The 17,976-nt window shown below is 42.3% G+C and overlaps 1 protein-coding gene across 1 annotated transcript in view; it reads right to left on the bottom strand.

Annotated features, from left to right (window-relative positions):
- The window catches only part of TECRL (trans-2,3-enoyl-CoA reductase like), a gene marked incomplete at its 5' end in the record, with an annotated part of 72,707 nt that overhangs the window by 7,481 nt on the left and 47,250 nt on the right, over window positions 1-17,976 (bottom strand). The window contains 3 exons of the mRNA XM_082482726.1: window positions 2,075-2,147; window positions 3,813-3,918; window positions 7,345-7,460. Of these exons, the coding sequence (XP_082338852.1) occupies window positions 2,075-2,147; window positions 3,813-3,918; window positions 7,345-7,460 (295 nt within the window). The remainder of the gene's footprint in view (window positions 1-2,074; window positions 2,148-3,812; window positions 3,919-7,344; window positions 7,461-17,976) is intronic.

A 17,976-nucleotide genomic window follows, 5' to 3' on the forward strand; every position in this document is an offset into this window, starting at 1 on the left:
TGGGTGAAATTAATCTAGTGCCGAGGAGCAGAAATACTTCTTTCCTGACAGCCTCTGCAGAAAGAATGGATATTATCACACAGAATATGAAGACGACGCAAATAGTAACAGCACTCTAGAAATGCCAGTCTCTTCACCAAGGTAGTTTTCACCTAACTTTTCCTAGCATTTGTCAGCTTCATATATCCAAGTGCTTTGTCAAAGCAGCTGTGGTGTTAAATTCCTTGGAAAGTCAAGGGGAGGGATGAAGTGAAGGTCAGTGGAAGCACCAGGCTGGAAATCACACCCTTATCCATAGGCACTTCTACCTCTGTGAGCAGAGAACCCAAGACATAACCTATGCATTACTTTTTTTTTTTTTTTTTTTGTATCAGCGGGGCTTTATTATATAGCCATTTATATAGCTTCATAGTCCCACCATGCAAGAAATATATTTAGCCTGTGCAGTTTTTATCTGCCCTTTGCCTGCCCTCTCCTTTTTGCTGTTTTCCCCAGACCACTGTAGTGCTGTATCACGTTCATCTCCAAAGGTGTTCACAGTTCTCAAGTAAACCTTGGTCATGGCTGAGGGACACAAATCACATATATGTACCTCACTTTCCTGACCAAGTCTTATCAAGCCTTTACTTTTGAGAACCCCTTTTCTCTGGCTGGCACACGACTCCTCTCTGGTACCAGGGTGATACTCTGGTACTCCTCTGTGATACTCTGTGGTATCCTATATGTGCTAAAACTCCTCCTCAGAACAACCAGCACATGTCAACGTGTGAGTATGTAGCTGCTAAGGAGATGTTCTTCTTGGCCCTTTGTCTGTCTGGTTTAATTTTCTACTCCTGCATAGCATTCTGCAACTACCTGCTTGCCTTTCTTTACCTGTTCCTAATCCAGCCATCTCTGGATATGGCTGTGGAGGTCAACCTGCTCCTGCATCCAGAATAAACCACCAATGTTTTACTGATCCAGCTAACTATGCCAGAGGGCTGGTGATCTCCAACATTAGACCCACATACCTATAATTGTCATTTCAAGGCAGCGGCAAGCAATTAGAAGTAATTCTTCTGAATGCTTTCTCTGTTGGAAAGCTGTGTCTTGAACAAATGGTTTCGTCTATAAAGCAGCTGCACTTACTGATCTGATGGCCCAGACTGCTAAAAGCTGTGTATAGGGAGCTTTCAACATTGTTTGCAGCATTACCGTTAAAGCCACACCAATTTCAACTGTCTTTCAATGAATCACACATCATTTTGAAACATAACTTTTGTGTTATTTTGAAAGGAAAGCAAATGCCATGCAGGAGGAATTTTTGATTGAAAAAAATCAGTAATTTAACTGAAAATAAAAGAAAATTACTAAATAATTAGTAATTTAACTGAAAATAAAAGCAAACCCTTTGTTCTCAAAGCTCATAGATAAGTGTAAGATGCAGAGGAAAAGAAAGACTAAGGTGTAGCAAGGAAAGCACAGTAGCAGGAAACAAAATTTATGGAAATTATGCTCAAAAGAAGCAAAATTTCAAGGAGAAAATAAGAAGAAAAAATCATGAAGAAACAGCAGTGCAGCAATAAAATATAATGAGAGGAAACAAGATGATGAATGAAATCTGGAAGCAAAAAACATAGGATATTTTTCATTTTTATCAGCAGTATCTGATTGACTTTTACCGGTCTCTCATAAAAAAAAAAAATTCTTAATTTTCATGAAAAGGATGTATCTTTAGCAAACAAGTATCTCCTCCAAGAAAATGCGGCCAGCTCTAGTTCTCTCCTGCCTTCTTAATACAAATATTGTGAAGATAAGAAAAATGTATCGAACTTTGTGTTTTCTCCACTTGGCCGATATTTCCAGTTCATAAAACTGGACAGCAATTGACCATCGCTGAACAGGAATGTACATTCAGTGGCACAGCAGGAGTGGCTCTGGCACGACAATCTTCCTTCTGGCAGGGAGTAAAGGCTCTGGCTAGATTAGTCATAGGATCTCATGTTGGGGCCACCTATTGATTTTGGAGGACTTCAGGTTGCATACCAAAAACTTTTTAAGACCAAGGTCAGTTTTGTGTTCTACTTGTACGTACATGGTGGCGTATACCGTGGATGGTTGATGTAGTATGCAATCCAGGAAGTGAATCCCCAGTAAAAGGCACAGCCCTGGAATGGACAAAAGATACGCTTTTTGTTAGAAAGGGCAATAAGCAAGTACAAAACTTTATATTTATAAATATAAATTCTGGTAAGTGCAAAACCCAGATGATCATTGAAAGACTTTGTAGATCTCTTGGATTGTGTTGAATGTGTTTTATGCCTGTTGTAGGAATTGCTGTTATTTGATTCTATTGCTGAAGGGCACATTTCTCTGAGTTGTACTATCAGAAGCCTCGGGCTGGTTAAAACAGCTGAGCTGTTACTATACCTTAAACTCAACATTTCCAAGCAAGATAGAGCAAGCCAAGCAGAACACTAAACCAGCTGAGACAGTACAGTAAAACTGAATCGGCCTGGTTTAACCCTGGGAAAAAAAAAGGCACACAGTTCCTATACAGTCATTTGAGCTACACACTGCATCTACTCCCATGGATTCAGCCCCACTTCACCCTCTTGTTGAAAAGCAGCACCCCAGCTGCATTTGCTTGGTGACTGAAGCCATGAGCTCGGGAAAGCCCAAGCAGAGATAACGTGATCATGTTCTTGCCCTGTGTAGAGGTTACTGCTTCCATCTTTTGTACAAGGAAAAAAACAAAACCCACCAGCCAAATAACTGAAGCATCCCTGGAGACTGGATAAGCCTCTCTATGTGTCTAAGTTAAGGGTCCCATGCTTAGTACTTTCCTGGGAAGAGCAGTGTGCTGGGACTGGCTACAGCTCCATCCCAGAAGGAGGGCTGCAAGTCAGGCTTTCTCTTTTTAATCTTTTTATATAATGCCACTGTGATACATGTACCACAGACACGAGGGGACAACAGTAACTGTGGGTCTTTAACTCCCACATGCATGAATCACTTTGGAACTGGCACTCTAATTCCAAAGCTGTTTAGCTTATATTTCCCTTTTTTTTTTTGTTTAAACACTGTGTATTGTAAAGAACATCTCTAGCTGTGCATCTCATTACCTCCTTTCCAACTGGAATCGAGTCAAGCCTCCTGTCATGGCTATACGTTTATCTCCTTCATTAAAATCTTAAAAGTATTGCAAAACTTTTAAAGGGAGGGTTTTTACATCACACTGAATGGGGGGTGGGGGAGTGGGGTGATACAAAATGACTGAGATTAAGTATGTGAAATAGAAGATAGGAGACCCTATGAGTAATGACACACAGTTGAAATTCAGGAGGCTTTGGGAGACAGAAGGCTTTAGGCCAGCTCACTATCTTCCTTCCTGAGGCCTCCCCCTATAGAAGGAGATTATTTTTTTTTCTACTTGTAATTTGATTTTAGCTTCCTAATGCAAGGCCCTGTCTCTTGCTCTATATTTATACTGCACTGAGGAAGTGAAGTGTGATTTCTGTCAGTATCGCTAGATGTTGCAGCAGCATATCTCATAATAAAGTAACATTCAGTCTGAAAAATATCCTGGACACGACAATCAGCCCCTTGGGTGGATGAGCCAAAGTGGACATTGACATGCAGGAGCTAAAATGGACATTGATTTCAGTTCATGTCCTTGGGGACATGCTGAAATTGTTCCTATATTTGTATTTTGACTAATCATAATTCCTGGAGCTAGAAAATAAATTATTTTTTATTTTCCTGTCTTCTTCCAAGGGCTGCTTTGATGTGAGGATATTCTCTCTTAAACAAAATGATAAACATATTGTCACCTTTATCATATTTTTCAGAGGAGTGTGCCCTCCCGAAAACTTGTGAACAAATAATGTCTCCAAAAGATGTCTGGTGTAGTGTAAACAATGGCAGAAGCAGGCCAAGCTGGAAGAAAAAAAAAAAAATAAAAGGAAATTAAGGTAAGTGAAAGATTGCTGTTTACTACTTCACACTTTAATGTCACAAAAGGAATAAGGACTAATATTCCAAAACTGCAGAGTCACACTGAAATCGTGGGATTTAAGATATTGTCTTAATTGAAGCATCTGGAACCAAAGATTAATGGAATCATTTTCAGTGTTATATAAAGTTGCTTTCATTTTGCAGGGAAGCAACTTATTTTTACTAGCCTTGAATTAAAAAGAGCTCCTCGAGCTCTGAATGTGATACATAGCCCTGCCAAGACATTAAAAAAGGACAGCTGTGTATACAAGCAAGCGCCTGCTGTGCTTTTCCAAAAGACGTCTCCCACGTTTTAAGGCCACCTTAATGCTCCTGTAGGATGTGTCTGACATTTAAAAACACTCTGAATATCTTCTGAATGGTTTCCTTGTCCTTTGCCAACTCAAGTAGCTGCATGGAGGTAGTTTGTATTTCATTTCCTCGTGGACGCAAAATGAGATTTTGTTGCAAAGTTAATCCATTCTGATGGCTTTTTTGTTGCCCATTACAAAGAAATGAGGTAATTGTTGTAGAAATTATTATACTGATTCTCTTTTGAGGAAGATTATGAAACAATAACAGGCGTTGCTGATTTGCTTCTGAGAATGAGTTGCAGCTCATAGAGATTGAGTTTCAGAAACAAATGTCAAGAGTGATTCCTGGTGGCATTTTATCTTGGTTACATTTACCAGAGCCCGTCTCACTGCAAACCAATTATAAAACATAAATGAAAAGTGATTTTCAGCATGTGAAATCTCAAATACTTTTATTATGCATCTTGTATGGTAGCCAGAGTCAAAGATTAAACAATTTCAAAGTAATTAAACCAGAGACAGTTGAGCTAAGAAAATTTCAGACAGTTAATAACTTATCCAAATTCTGGAGCAAAATTCCAGCTTTCACACACAGTATCACACAGTATCACACAGTATGCTAGGGATTGGAAGGGACCTCAAAAGATCATCTAGTCCAATCCCCCTGTCGGAGCAGGAACACCTAGATGAGGTTGCACAGGAAGGCGTCCAGGCGAGTTTTGAATGTCTCCAGAGAAGGAGACTCCACAACCTCCCTGGGCAGCCTGTTCCAGTGCTCTGTCACCCTCACTGAGAAGAAGTTTCTTCTCAAAGTGGAACCTCTTGTGTTCCAGCTTGAATCCATTACCCCTTGTCCTATAATTGGTTGGTACTGAGAAGAGCCTGGCTCCATCCTCATGACATTCCCCCTTTATATATTTATAAACGCTAATAAGATCACCCCTCAGTCTCCTCTTCTCCAAACTAAAGAGACCCAGCTCCCTCAGTCTTTCCTCATAAGGGAGATGCTCCACTCCCTTAATCATCTTAGTTGCCCTACGCTGGACTCTCTCCAGCAGCTCTCTGTCCTTCTTGAACTGAGGGGCCCAGAACTGGACACAATATTCCAGATGCGGTCTCACCAGGGCAGAGTAGAGGGGAAGGAGGACCTCTCTCGACCTACTAGCCACCCCCCTTCTAATACAGCCCAGGATGCCATTGGCCTTCTTGGCCACAAGGGCACAGTGCTGGCTCATGGTCATCCTGCTGTTCACCAGGACCCCCAGGTCCCTTTCCTCTACACTGCTCTCTAACAGGTAGCTCCCCATCCTATACTGGAACCTGGGGTTGTTTCTGCCCAGATGTAGGACCCTACACTTTCCCTTGTTGTATTTCATTAAGTTATTCCCTGCCCAAATCTGGGAATTTTAAAATTAATTTGGCTTAGGACAGGGACCTCAGATGAACCTGTTAAGGAGTGGTCACTGGAAGGATTCTGCACACCCCTTGCCCACTTAAAAGAAGGTAGAGGTATTGCTGGCTCTTCTGTACTAACATAAACTCTCTCCTTATAAGTGTATGACCAAAAGAAGGAAGGCAAGCATCTTGCAGCTATGGATTTGAATTCAGCTACTCTATGTTCTCATTCCCAGCTCCACTAACTCCCTTAATGTCTCTCCAAGTCTCTATTCCTCCATCTGTAAATGGAATTATTACTCACTGTGTTTCTCTGCTGTATACCAGCTCCCTTGATTCTGCAATCATAGGGTAAAAAAAGTGCTGTGGGAAAGTTCCCACTTCCAGTGCTCCAACTTATGCAGCTGACAGGCTTTCCTTGATCACGTCCACCCCTCTGCCAGGCACTAATACCCCAGAATGGGAACAATCACACTGAAGAGAAGTAAATTCCTTAAGTGTGAAAGTTTGCAGCCTGCCTGGTGCATTAACCACCATCCTGTGGAGGGGTACAGCTGGTGGTGGCAGTGCCTTGAGCCTCCCTCGCAGTTATTGTGTATAACTGCTTGACACTTTCTTGTCTGTAACAGTTCCTAATCCCTCCCATTGATCAGGTCTGCTTTGTTTCTTCCAGAGTCCTTCCAAAGGCTAGGGAATGGCAGGGGCTGTCAAAGGCCATAAAAAGCTATCTTGGTTGGCTGTCCTCTCTTCATTGTTTTTTGGCATGCTCTTGAGTTCTAGCAGACTAAGCAGGTTGCATTTCTGTGTGGTCAGTTCCTACTGTGTCGTATCAGAGCTGTTTAACTTTCCTTGTTAGCATTACTGTTCCAGTGATGGAGAGAAGCAAAGATATCTGGTTTATGCTTATATATGAGCTCCTCTGGTTTGTTTTTGTATAGCTAGATACAACTTGTGCTCTTCACTGTTCTATAACAGTGGCTGAGCTCTTATTTTTGTTTATCACTTGAGTGTTTTATTTCTTAGGTCTTTCAGAATTCATATATGTTGTGTATGGCCCTGTGGAACAATTACTGTTTGAAGACATTAGTTCCAAAAACCAGATTACCAGTTCTGAATTTCTATGGTGCTTCTTTTGAGTTTCTCAGTTGTTCTTGACCCAACTCATGACATGCAGACCTCTCAAAACTCCTCCATGCTGTGCCTAGGTGAGAGCTGGCATGGGGGTAGTTATCGTTTGTGCTGGATGCTGATACTACTCGTCTTATGAGTGGGAATACGCTACAAAGGGACTAAGAGTGCGACACCTGAAGTCTTGTCCTCTCTTCTCTGTCAAGCGTGACTTTGGGTTACTACCTGCTGCGTTTATTATTTCACCTTCTGTTCAGTCTGCATGCCTAGAGTGCAAACTATTTGGAGAAAATAATCTCCCATTGTGACCAGGTGTAGTGACCATTGCAACTGGGATCCCTTTTTTGGTCAGGCTTATGAGTGCTGCTCAAATACCAGACTGCTATTGATAAGAACAATCTGAAACTCCCACTGACTCTGAGACCAGGCATGCAGCCTCACAACCCCTGTAACCTCCTCAGCCCTTAAATGTAGTCTCTATCCCTCTGGCTCCCTGTCCCCCAGGAAAATAGTTCACACAAGTGTCACTTACTGAACCACTGGGTGGCGGAAGTTTTTCTTACTTTCCACTTGATCATAAATAGTTGAGAGACGAATGTAAAAGAGCAGATATATTAGAAGAGGACCAGTGTATTCTGTTAGAAAAAACTAGAAATTAAAAAGAAAATAGTTGTATCAGAGTAGGAAATTGTACCAATAAAGGCATGAGAAAAAAGAATACCGTTATCCACAACACCTATTCATCCTTCAAATGTCATTTTGGCTTCATTTTGAGGACTTAAATGACACATAGGGTTGTTTTTTTTTCTGCTGTCTCTTTAGCAGAGTAAAATTATTCTAGGAAATGAGAGATTTCTGTGCAGAACATTAACCCAGTCAGGAAGGCTTCATGGAAGGTGGTCAAAATCACAGTCATCTCCTCTTTATACTTTTGGCTGTGCCATCAGATGCCTGTTTGGAATCTAAATGACACTGAAAATCAAGGCCCAAAAGCCGAAGGCAGCTTGCTTTCTGCCAGTGTTTTTTGCAATTAAGTCATACATCAGTTAAAAGCCAACCAAGCACAACAGAAACAAACAGCTTTGAATACTGGTTGCTAGCAGAGTCATCTGGAAGGGAGGGATCATTGCTTGAAATTTTGTGGTGGGTAGAAGAGCAGGACCTGCCTGTCTGGTGTATGGAGCTTTGAGCCTTTGTTCAGTGGTGGAGTGGGACTCCTCCCTGTGCAGGCATCAGCAGAAGTAGCCTGCGGTGGGCAGACTGGACAAGTAAGTTACCCTGTAAAACAGAGAGAAATAATTTCATCTCCCCACTGTCACTCCTGCTAGCCACAGAGAGCCGAGAAGAGATATGGGGGCAGGGAGAGAAGGCGGAGTCATAGTGTTGCCATGAGCCACCCTCAGTTTTATGTTCTGGCTTTGGTTCTTTGGTTTGGTATAAGCCAGTATTGCCTTTTGTCAGGGCACACTCCTGAGCTACAAACAGCTGGAGGAAGTAAAACGCGGTTAGAGTTTTGTGAGGTCTGGATTTGTTCATATGTTCCCACTGGAATGAATCTTAGAATAAAATGGAAATGCTGTGGTTCTACATGTTTACAAGGGCCAGCAACTGGCAAATCATAACTCTAATGCTTAAAGGATAAAGATTCATAACTAATGGGCCATTTATCTTTAAGGTGGCTGCTATAGAATTGTAATGGATAACCTGTGGCTTAAGGAAGCAACATTGAATTTAGACTACCTTTCTCTACGGTAGTATTTGGCAGGAAGTCCGACCCCCGGTGAGCTATTCTTCTCATCACTCTTCAGAAGAGCTTTGAAACAGATATATTCTGCAATTAGCTTTCCCTCATTTGGGACCCCCAATACTATTTCTTTTTCTCTATTACAGGGGGAAACCTTTTGAAATTTCAGACTTTCATAGCAGGACTCTCTCCAAAAGTGACAGATTTAAGCATTCTCTACCAGGAAAATGACAAATTCTCTTTTGTTCCACGTGACACCGTGATTTCTGTGGTCTATTTAGACCCTTCATGATCCCAAGAGTTGGGGGGAGGAGGGGTGTGTGGATGTGTATGAAAACATTTAATCAGAGAGTGTCTAAGAGCCCACATTGTTGTGGAACGCACCACAGCCAAGGGCTTATTAGAGTTTTGTCCTAATAGCAGTTGTATGGGTCTATTCCTAACTGTGAGCCTACCGTGTTAGGGACTCTACAAACATTAACAGCCTCCGCTATTAAAACCAAATACGCTAAGTACAATGGTGGTATAGGAGACAGAGGTGCAAATAATGAGGTGTGGGCAAGTCAGTGTAAGAGCTCGGAATGAGCTGCTTTCTTCAGTGTAGCTTTACCTCTCAGCCATGAGTTGCACCACAGAATACGCCTCTAACTGCCAGCTTTTATCATCTCTGTGGCACTGGCGTATTACAAAGCTGCCAGAAAAAGTTTGGCAGGACTTAGCACCAAGTTGTGGTTACTTCACACTGCACTAAGTCTTCCCCCCTTACCCCCGGCTGATTTCAGGTACTGAAAGTTCGGGATTTAGTAAAAAAATCCAGTCTCTATTTAACAGCCAAAGCTACCAGCCATGTGATACCTGAACTCCTGTGTCTGGGTGAGGAGGTGTTTGTGATGTAGGAGAGGGAATGAAGAGCCTCCCATCAGAGCAAATCAGAGAAGCAGCTGAGAGCACCAATAGTAGCTCGAGCTGGGGTTTGTGGAGGTGAGCAGCATCAGTATTCTCAGGATGCTTTACAGGCCAGGAACAAGGTCCCAACTTATCTGTGTCGGTCATATCCAACACAAAGTGTTAATTGCCTGTGCAGAGGCAGGTGGTGCAGGGTCAACTGTGAGATTTGCAATCAAAGTAGGTATTGTCTGGCAGTTAGGACCCTATTTGCCTTTGTCATAACTGCGTCATGCTGCTGGGACATAGTTAAGATCAGTAGCATTCTGCTTTAAAGGATGAAGTTCAATTTGCTGTAGTGTTTTTGAGGTTTGTTTTTAACATTTTGGGTGAGTTTCAGTCTGTTTCCCTCTGTTGCATCTCCCATGCTGCAAGCTGTGTTCTCCTTCTCTGGCCCACTGATTTTAAATTCATCAGAAATGAAAAGTGAGTTCCAGAAAGGCAGGCAGAGAAACTGCTAAAAATCCCACAAGTTCAAGCAAGCGGAAGGGAAAGTAGTCTTAAATTAACACAAAATTACAATCAGTTCTAACCATTGGCAATCAAAGCCAAGCACCATTCTTTTACTATTTATTCTCAATGAATCTATGCAATTAAGCCTACCTAGTACCTTCATGCTCATTCTATAGTTGACTAATTGCTGGGCTTGGGGAGTTATTAGTTGTGTTAAGGATCAGTTCAACCTATCATTTTTACAGATGCTCAAAAAACTTACAAAATTACTAAGATACAAGTTCCTGCTGACATATCCTGCAAAAATAATAATCAAATGTTAAACAAAATCCCAAAAGTAATAACTTCATACATTGTAGTTTGTAGACAAAAGAAATACCATTCTCTAAAAACTAAAAAAGTGATAATTTAAAACACAGTGCATTTTTCTTCTGCAGAAATGTAAAAAAAGAAAAAGTCCAATATTTAGAAGAAAATAACATTTTCTTTACCATCTTTTAGGCCTGCCAAGATTATTTTGATGTATTTGGTTCAGCCAATTATGGCGGTCCATAGTAAACAGAAAGATCTTTTCCTGGAAGAGCATTACATCTCTATCACAATGTGCATAACTCAATAGAATTTAACTGTTGAGCTCATCACTAACTCCCTGAAGAAAGAAAACAGGAAATTGCCCCCTTTTTCCACATCTGTGCACTCTGTTTCATATCTTGCACAGTGTCCAGTTCTCTTACCTTCCTTCTCCCCTCCACAGTATCTGGCATTATATACTCTATATACCTATTGTTCTCACTGGCATAGAAAAAATGCTGTTCTTGAATCAAACCTCTCCCAGGCATGAGCTCCATACAGGGTGCTGAACTCGAATTTCTTTAGCTGTCTCAACTACTCAATTTCCTTGGGGACCCGATTCAGTAATACCTAAACTGGAAACATCTACTATATAAACAACAAAACAGAATTCTGAAATATGTTAAAAGGGAGCTAATGTAGGAGTCTCCATCATTCAAGAGATGATGAGACAAATGGGAAAACAATACAGGATAGCTTATTCACAAACCATCAATGCATTTAATCTTGCATGAGCCAGATTGTACCTGCTTCTTTTATCTCTGTTCAGATATCATGCCAGTAACATCTTGCTGAACTGACTAACAACCAGGCCAGGAATTATAATCCCAGATTTTATGAGACAGTGGGTATATTTGGGGAGATGTGAATGCAGTGGAGGTAAAAGGAGCTCTTTAAAGTTATTTGAGGCAATGTGAGATGAATTTTCTGGCTGGTAGGGGCAGCTGGCACAGTGCCTGACACTATCCCAACAGGTCTACAACAGGGAATGGAAAGGTTTTTGATGTGAGTTTATAGTACCATGTGTACTGGTTGGGAAAAGGCAGAAAAAGACAAGGAAGCTATAAACAGAAGGGGTGGATTGAAGGGAATCTTTAAAAAGTCCAACAGGATCTTTACAAACTAACAGCACATGGATTAGTAATCATCACATAAGGGCATCAGCTAATTCCTCTCTATAATGTTTACGACATGCCCTTTCTGTAATACCACACAACACACCCTATCTTGTATCATGTTGCCTTTTGGCATAGTCTCGTATTATCTTATTTATGACAAGCTGCAGAGCAGAGCTGAGGAAAGGCCATACAATCTTTTCCATACTGATCCCTTCCCGCAGCTCTTTCCATGCCATGTAGGGGCAGTTTCCCAGTCCATCGGTGCTGGTCGTGATGTTTTCTCTTCCACTGCCAACAGGATGTCTGGGTTCAAGCAGGGGAAGCAGAGGGCATGGTATGAAGATAATACCTGCAGCCAGGACAATGACTTTGGGTCATTGCCTGAAGCTCTCAGCACAGCAAGAGACATAAAATAGCTCAAGCGTGCCCTGGGTAACTTTGATGGAAAAGCAGCTGCAGTATATAAATTATCTAATGGACAGAGCTTAGTTTCTCTGATAAATGTGAGACAAAGGCACTAGTTGCAGGTCTGAGCCAGGGTCAGACTGAGACAGTACGTACTGCATAAAAAGGAGGATCTACTGCTGTCAGACAGACAGACCATTACTATGTGCAACTGGGATTTCTGAGAAATTCAAAAGAAACAGGCAGTTGAACTCCCCCAAGTCCCGAAATCACATTAAACTTAGCATCTAACTATTGTAAACTCCTTTTACAATGCCAGCCTTAAGTACTCTAGAGCTAATTATCATTAAGAAACTTTATTCATTTCTGGACTAATTTCTGCTTCATATGCTTTGCTACCTCATTAAAGGCCATATAGTTACCTGGGGATGATAATGGCATAATTTTAGCAGTATCTCTAAATCTTCACCTTTTTAAAATTTCTGTATTTTCATGTTTGCAAAAATCTGCAGCAGCAGCAGTTTTGCATCAGGTAGTACCATTCTTAAGGGCTGATAGAATATTCAATAATTTCTGTTCCAGTTCTCATGGAACTGGCTAATCCATTCTACAAAATTTAAATAGCGCACTCAGGGGCACCTGAAACTTCCCTTGTCTGGGCAGATTTTGCAGTGACTCAGTGTCTAGGAGTATTTCAGGCTGTAGCTCAATATTTACTGCAAATATCAGAGAAACGGATGGATTTGCTGTAGGATTTTATAGGCAAATTGCAGCTGACTCAGGCCAGCTTCAGGAGCTGGGGAATGAACAGTGATGGATGCTATTTCTTTCTGAGCCAGGCCTGTGCTCCCTCTGTGGGTAAAGGGAGGTGAAATCCCAGCTTCCTCCTATCTCTTCTCCTAAGACTGAGCTGTCTGAAACCACTGGTTTGGCATCAGACCACTTCATTCTCTGGTCAAGATTCTTCCCTGACAGCACAAGGCTTTACATATTTCATACTCAAAATGGAAAATTACTGCAAATTAACAAATGATCTTCTTATACACACACATCTATGCATGTTATATATGTTTGTACCTACATATATTCTTTGCTTCAGTCTTTACTGCTAAGGCTGGCTTCAGGAATCCCAGACCCTGGAGGTAAGAGAGAGAGCCTGGAGAAAGGAAGACCTTCCCTTGATCGAGGAGGATCAGGTTAGAGATCATTTAGTCAAACTCAACACCCACAGATCCATAGGTCCTGATGGGATGCACCCATGAGTGCTGAGGAAGATGGCAGATGTTATTGCAAAGCTGCACTCCTTCACCTTTGAAAGGTCATGGAGAACAGGAGAGGCGCCTGAGGACTGGAGTAAAGCCAATGTCACACCAGTCTTCAAAAAGGGCAAGAAGGAGGACCTGGGAAGCTGCAGACCAGTCAGCTTCACCTCCATCCCTGGAAAGGTGATGGAACAGTTCATCTTGGATGTCATCTCTAAGCATGTGGAGGAAGAGAAGGTTATCGGGAGTGGGCAACATGGATTCACAAAGGGGAAATCATGCTTCACCAATCTGATAGCCTTCTACAGTGGCATAACTGGCTGGGTGGATGAGGGGAGAGGAGTGGACGTTGCCTACCTTGACTTCAGCAAGGCTTTTGACACTGTCTCCCCTAACGTCCTCATAGGTAAGCTTAGGAAGTGTGGGTTAGATGAGTGGACAGTGAGGTGGATTGAGAACTGGCTGAATGTCAGAGCTCAGAGGGCTGTGATCAGTGGCACAGAGTCTAATTGGAGGTCTGTAGCTAGCGGTGTTCCCCAGGTGTCAGTACTGGGTCCAGTCTTGTTCAACATATTCATCAATGACCTGGATGAAGGGACAGAGTGTACCCACAACAAATTTGCTGACACAAATGGAGGAGCATGGCTGACACACCAGAATTCTGTGCCACCATTCAGCAAAACCTGGACAGGCTAGAGTGGTGGGCAGAGAGGAAGCTAATGAAGTTCATCAAGGGCAAGTTACACTTGGTCCTGCATCTAGGGAGGAATAATTCCATGCACCGGTACAGGTTAAGGGTTGACCTGCTGGAAAGCAGCTCTGCTGAGAGAGACCTGGGAGTCCTGGTGGACAAGTTGACCAGGAGGCAGCAATGTGCCCTTGTGGCCAAGAAGGCCAAAGGTATCCTGGGGTGCATTAAAAAGACCGTGGCCAGCAGGTCGAGGGAGGTTATCCTCCCCCTCTACTCTGCCCTGGTGAGGCCACATCTGGAGTACTGAGTCCAGTTCTGGGCTCCCCAGATCAAGAAAGATAAGGAACTACTGGAGAGTGTTCAGTGGAGGGCTATAGTATGACCAGGGGACTGGAGCACCTCTCTTATGAGGAAAGGCTGAGACACCTCGGTCTCTTTAGCCTGGAGAAGACTGAGACGGATCTCATCAATGCTTATAAATATCTAAAGGGCTGGTGTAAAGAGGATGGGGCCAGACTCTTTTCAGTGGTGCCCAGCAACAGGACAAGGGGCAACGGGCACAAAATGGAACACAGGAAATTCCATCTCAACATGAGGGAAAAAATTCTCTACTTTGAGGGTGGCAGAGCACTGGAACAGGCTGCCCAGAGAGGTTGTGAGGTCTCCTTCTCTGGAGATATTCAAAACCCACCTGGATGTGTTCCTGTCCAACCTGCTGCAGGTGAACCTGTTTTGGCAGGGGGGTTGGACTAGATGATCTCTGAAGGTCCCTTCCAACCCCTACGATTCTGTGTGATTCTGTGAATCTGTGATATTCAACGAAGCACTCAAGTTCTGTTTGTAACTGAACACCAATGTGAGTTCATATTTGCTGCCAAATCTTTACGTGGCTTTGACAGCATTTTGTAATCTGCCATATAATGTGTATCATTTTAAAATTTATATCTAACATCTGCTATGTAGATACCTAAATGAAATAGTGCTTTTTAACACCTGGCTATTACTAATAATCTCAGCTAGCTCTTCTACAGTGCTTTTCATATAGAAGCATCAAAGCACTTTGCAAAGAGGAAAATACTCGTTTTCTTGCTGCAGATCTCGTAACTAAGAGAAATTCAGTGACTTACTGAGGTCACCAGACAAGGTGGGCACAGACTAACAAAGGGGCACCTGGTCCTCCCAAGCACTGGTTCACTCTCTGGTTCACTCTCCAAACATTAGTTCACTCTCTGGTTCACTCTCCCAAACCCTGGTTTGCTCTTTGGTTCACTCTCCTGTCTGTGCTCTCCTTACACGCAGGTATAGGGCTGGGCAAAAATTCCCCATACAAAAGAAATTTGCCAGGCTTATGCATTCTAGAGGGACTAAAACGTCTCAAATTTGCATAGATTGACAAATTTTCAACCTCCACAGTTACTCTGAATACGAATAGGAAAGAGTCTGCAGTTATCAGCACCGTACATCAAGTAGCTCTTTGTTCCTTAAATAGCAGGAAGGGTTTAAGCATAAAGCTGTGTATAACTGAAAGAAACAGCTTGTTCTGTTTATGCTTACTGAATTCCATCTACCTTCTTTCTGTGCTTGAAGCAGTAAAAATTCAAGGGTGTTACTATAAACACTTACGCATAGGCTCTTCAGCCTGTGCTGTGCTCAACAGCAACCAAAACATCCACCCCTCAAAATTAATTTTCCTAGTACCTCCCCGACTCCCTTTGGCACCTGAAAAATTGACATGCTGGCAGGGTCATCATGAGCTTGTGGCATTTGTTGCTGAGACCAAGAGAAATTATTGCAACATTGTTTGCCTTATTAGAAGCAGCATCTGAGGAATCCCAATCAGCGAGCTGGGCAGTTCAGAGGTCTCCTCTTCCCTTATCAGTTGACTTCATGCTGCCACTGGGCAGTAACAAAGAGGTAAAAGCATATGTGGCCCAAGAAAGGCACAAACAATATAAAACCATGGCAAGAAATCAGGCAAATGCAAGCTGTTCTCTTCTGATAACCCTGGAGGTTGAAAACTATTAGACTTAATTAAATGAAAAATAAGACCAATCTTGTGTGTGTGGTTTGCCTTTGTGGAAGTTTACAATGTTTTGAAAGTTCATAGCATTTGACTGGGATCAGCTCAAGACTTGGCTGTACCAAGGTAGAGCAGCACTTGTGTGAACTGTGTGTTCAAGCAGAAACCTGTGCCAAGTACAAACTACGAGCTGTAAAATGGAGGTGCTTTGCATTACAAACAAATGTTGTTGGAAATGAGTGGCTTCTTTTTTTTCCTGGAGATCATCTTCTGTGATCAAATTATCTATTGATACAAGAGGTTAAGCAATGAAAAACGTTTGGGGATTTCTCTCTCTTTGGAACTATCTTGTAGTTATTTTTAAACCACCTACAGATTTACATGGAATCACACTGTTGTGGTTTAACCCCAGCCGGCAGCTAGGACCACGCAGCTGCTCACTCACTGCCCCTGGTTGGGATGGGGGAGAGAATCAGAAGAGTAAAAGTGAGGGAAAAAAACTCGTGGGTTGAGCGAAAAACATTTGAATAGGTAAAGCAAAAGCCACGCAGGCAAGCAAAGCAAAAGAAGGAATTGATTCACTGCTTCCCATGGGCAGGCAGGTGTTCAGCCATCTCCAGGGAAGCAGGGCTCCATTGTGTGTAGCGGTTACTTGGGAAGACAAATACCATAACTCTGAATGTTCTCCCCTTCCTTCTTCTTCCCCCAGCTTTATATACTGAGCATGATGTCCCATGGCATGGAATATCCCTTTGGTCAGTTGGGGTCAGCTGTCCCAGCTGTGTCCCCTCCCAACTTTTTGTGCCCTCCCAAACTGGTGGGCGGTTTAGGGAACAGAAAAGGCCTCAACTGCTTATGAGCAACCAAAACCACCAGTGTGCTATCAACACTATTTCTCATCTCAAGTCCAAAACATAGCACTACACCAGCTGCTAGCAAGAAAGTTAACTCCATCCCAGCTGAAACCATGACACACACGTTTTGTTTATTTGGCACTGCCACTAAATTTTCCAGGTAGCCACAGTTCCCTGAAAGTGTAATTCAACTTATAGGGTCCTGTCCCACAACTGTGTTTGAATTGGCCACAAAATATGCAAGCTCTGATATGTACCTGCTGAGAAAAATATTCAGTTACATTCTCCACTGGTACATCCTACAGATCCTCAGCTCTTTCTCTTACCTTGATCTCTGGTTCTTTCCAAAGAAATGATCATATGAGTTTTCTTACATTTATCTTCTTCACACTGGCCCACTAGTTTGCTGGGACTCCCATCCCTCCCACTCCTTCAAATTCCTCAGATTCTTTCTTTTTTCTTCTATTTTAATTGTCTGTACTTCTACACCCCATTGAGAGGTTATAAACCTTTATTGAAGTCTATTCTTCCATTCCCAGTTGAGAGAAGACATCTTAAGCTGTTCCCCATGGGAAGCCCAAAGCTGACCTCAGTATAGAGAAGGTGGGGAAAATGAATCTGCAGCAGTTTGGCTGCCTCTTTTTTAAGCCCATCAGTACTCATAAATTGCTTTGTATCACACTCATCCCACAGACTTCATGGGATTGTTTCACATTTACAGGACTAACTGAGTGAGCTCTGCCAGCCACAGTCAGAGCAAACTGCTCCTCCTCTATTCACCACCCACCCACACCTACAGGATAGAAAAACTTCAGTATGCATGCAGTGTGAGTAAGAGGAGAGAACCACACTGACCAAAATGCTGCCTTCCCCCCAAGAGAACAGGCACACCTCGTTATTCAGTACAGCATGCACTTCCCCACTGTGTACACCCGGTATATACAACCACAAAGCTTCAAAGGTAGACCTCTTGGCTTCTTGTTCATTTTCCACAATGTCTAACTTGGTGATAATTTTGCTTCCCAGCCAGAAGCAAACAGATCAATTAATGAAAGTGTAGATTTTCAGATTTCAAAAATGTTCTTGAGTTCAAATAAGTATTAGTCTCTACATTTCTAAATTGAGCAGAATCTTTTTTTCATTGGAAAATTTGAAATTATTCCAGAAAAATTATGTATAATATAATCTTAAACCTATTAAATACAGTTCCATTTTTCAGCCAGCTCTGTTTTACACCAGCAGAAGTCTGTCGAAGTGGTAAATCAAATCAGAGAGAATCAATGTTTTTCTCCATGTGATTATTTGTTTATATCGCAGAGCT

This window comes from Vanellus vanellus (genome assembly GCF_965231255.1).
Source record: "Vanellus vanellus genome assembly, chromosome: 4".
NCBI lineage: Eukaryota > Metazoa > Chordata > Aves > Charadriiformes > Charadriidae > Vanellus > Vanellus vanellus.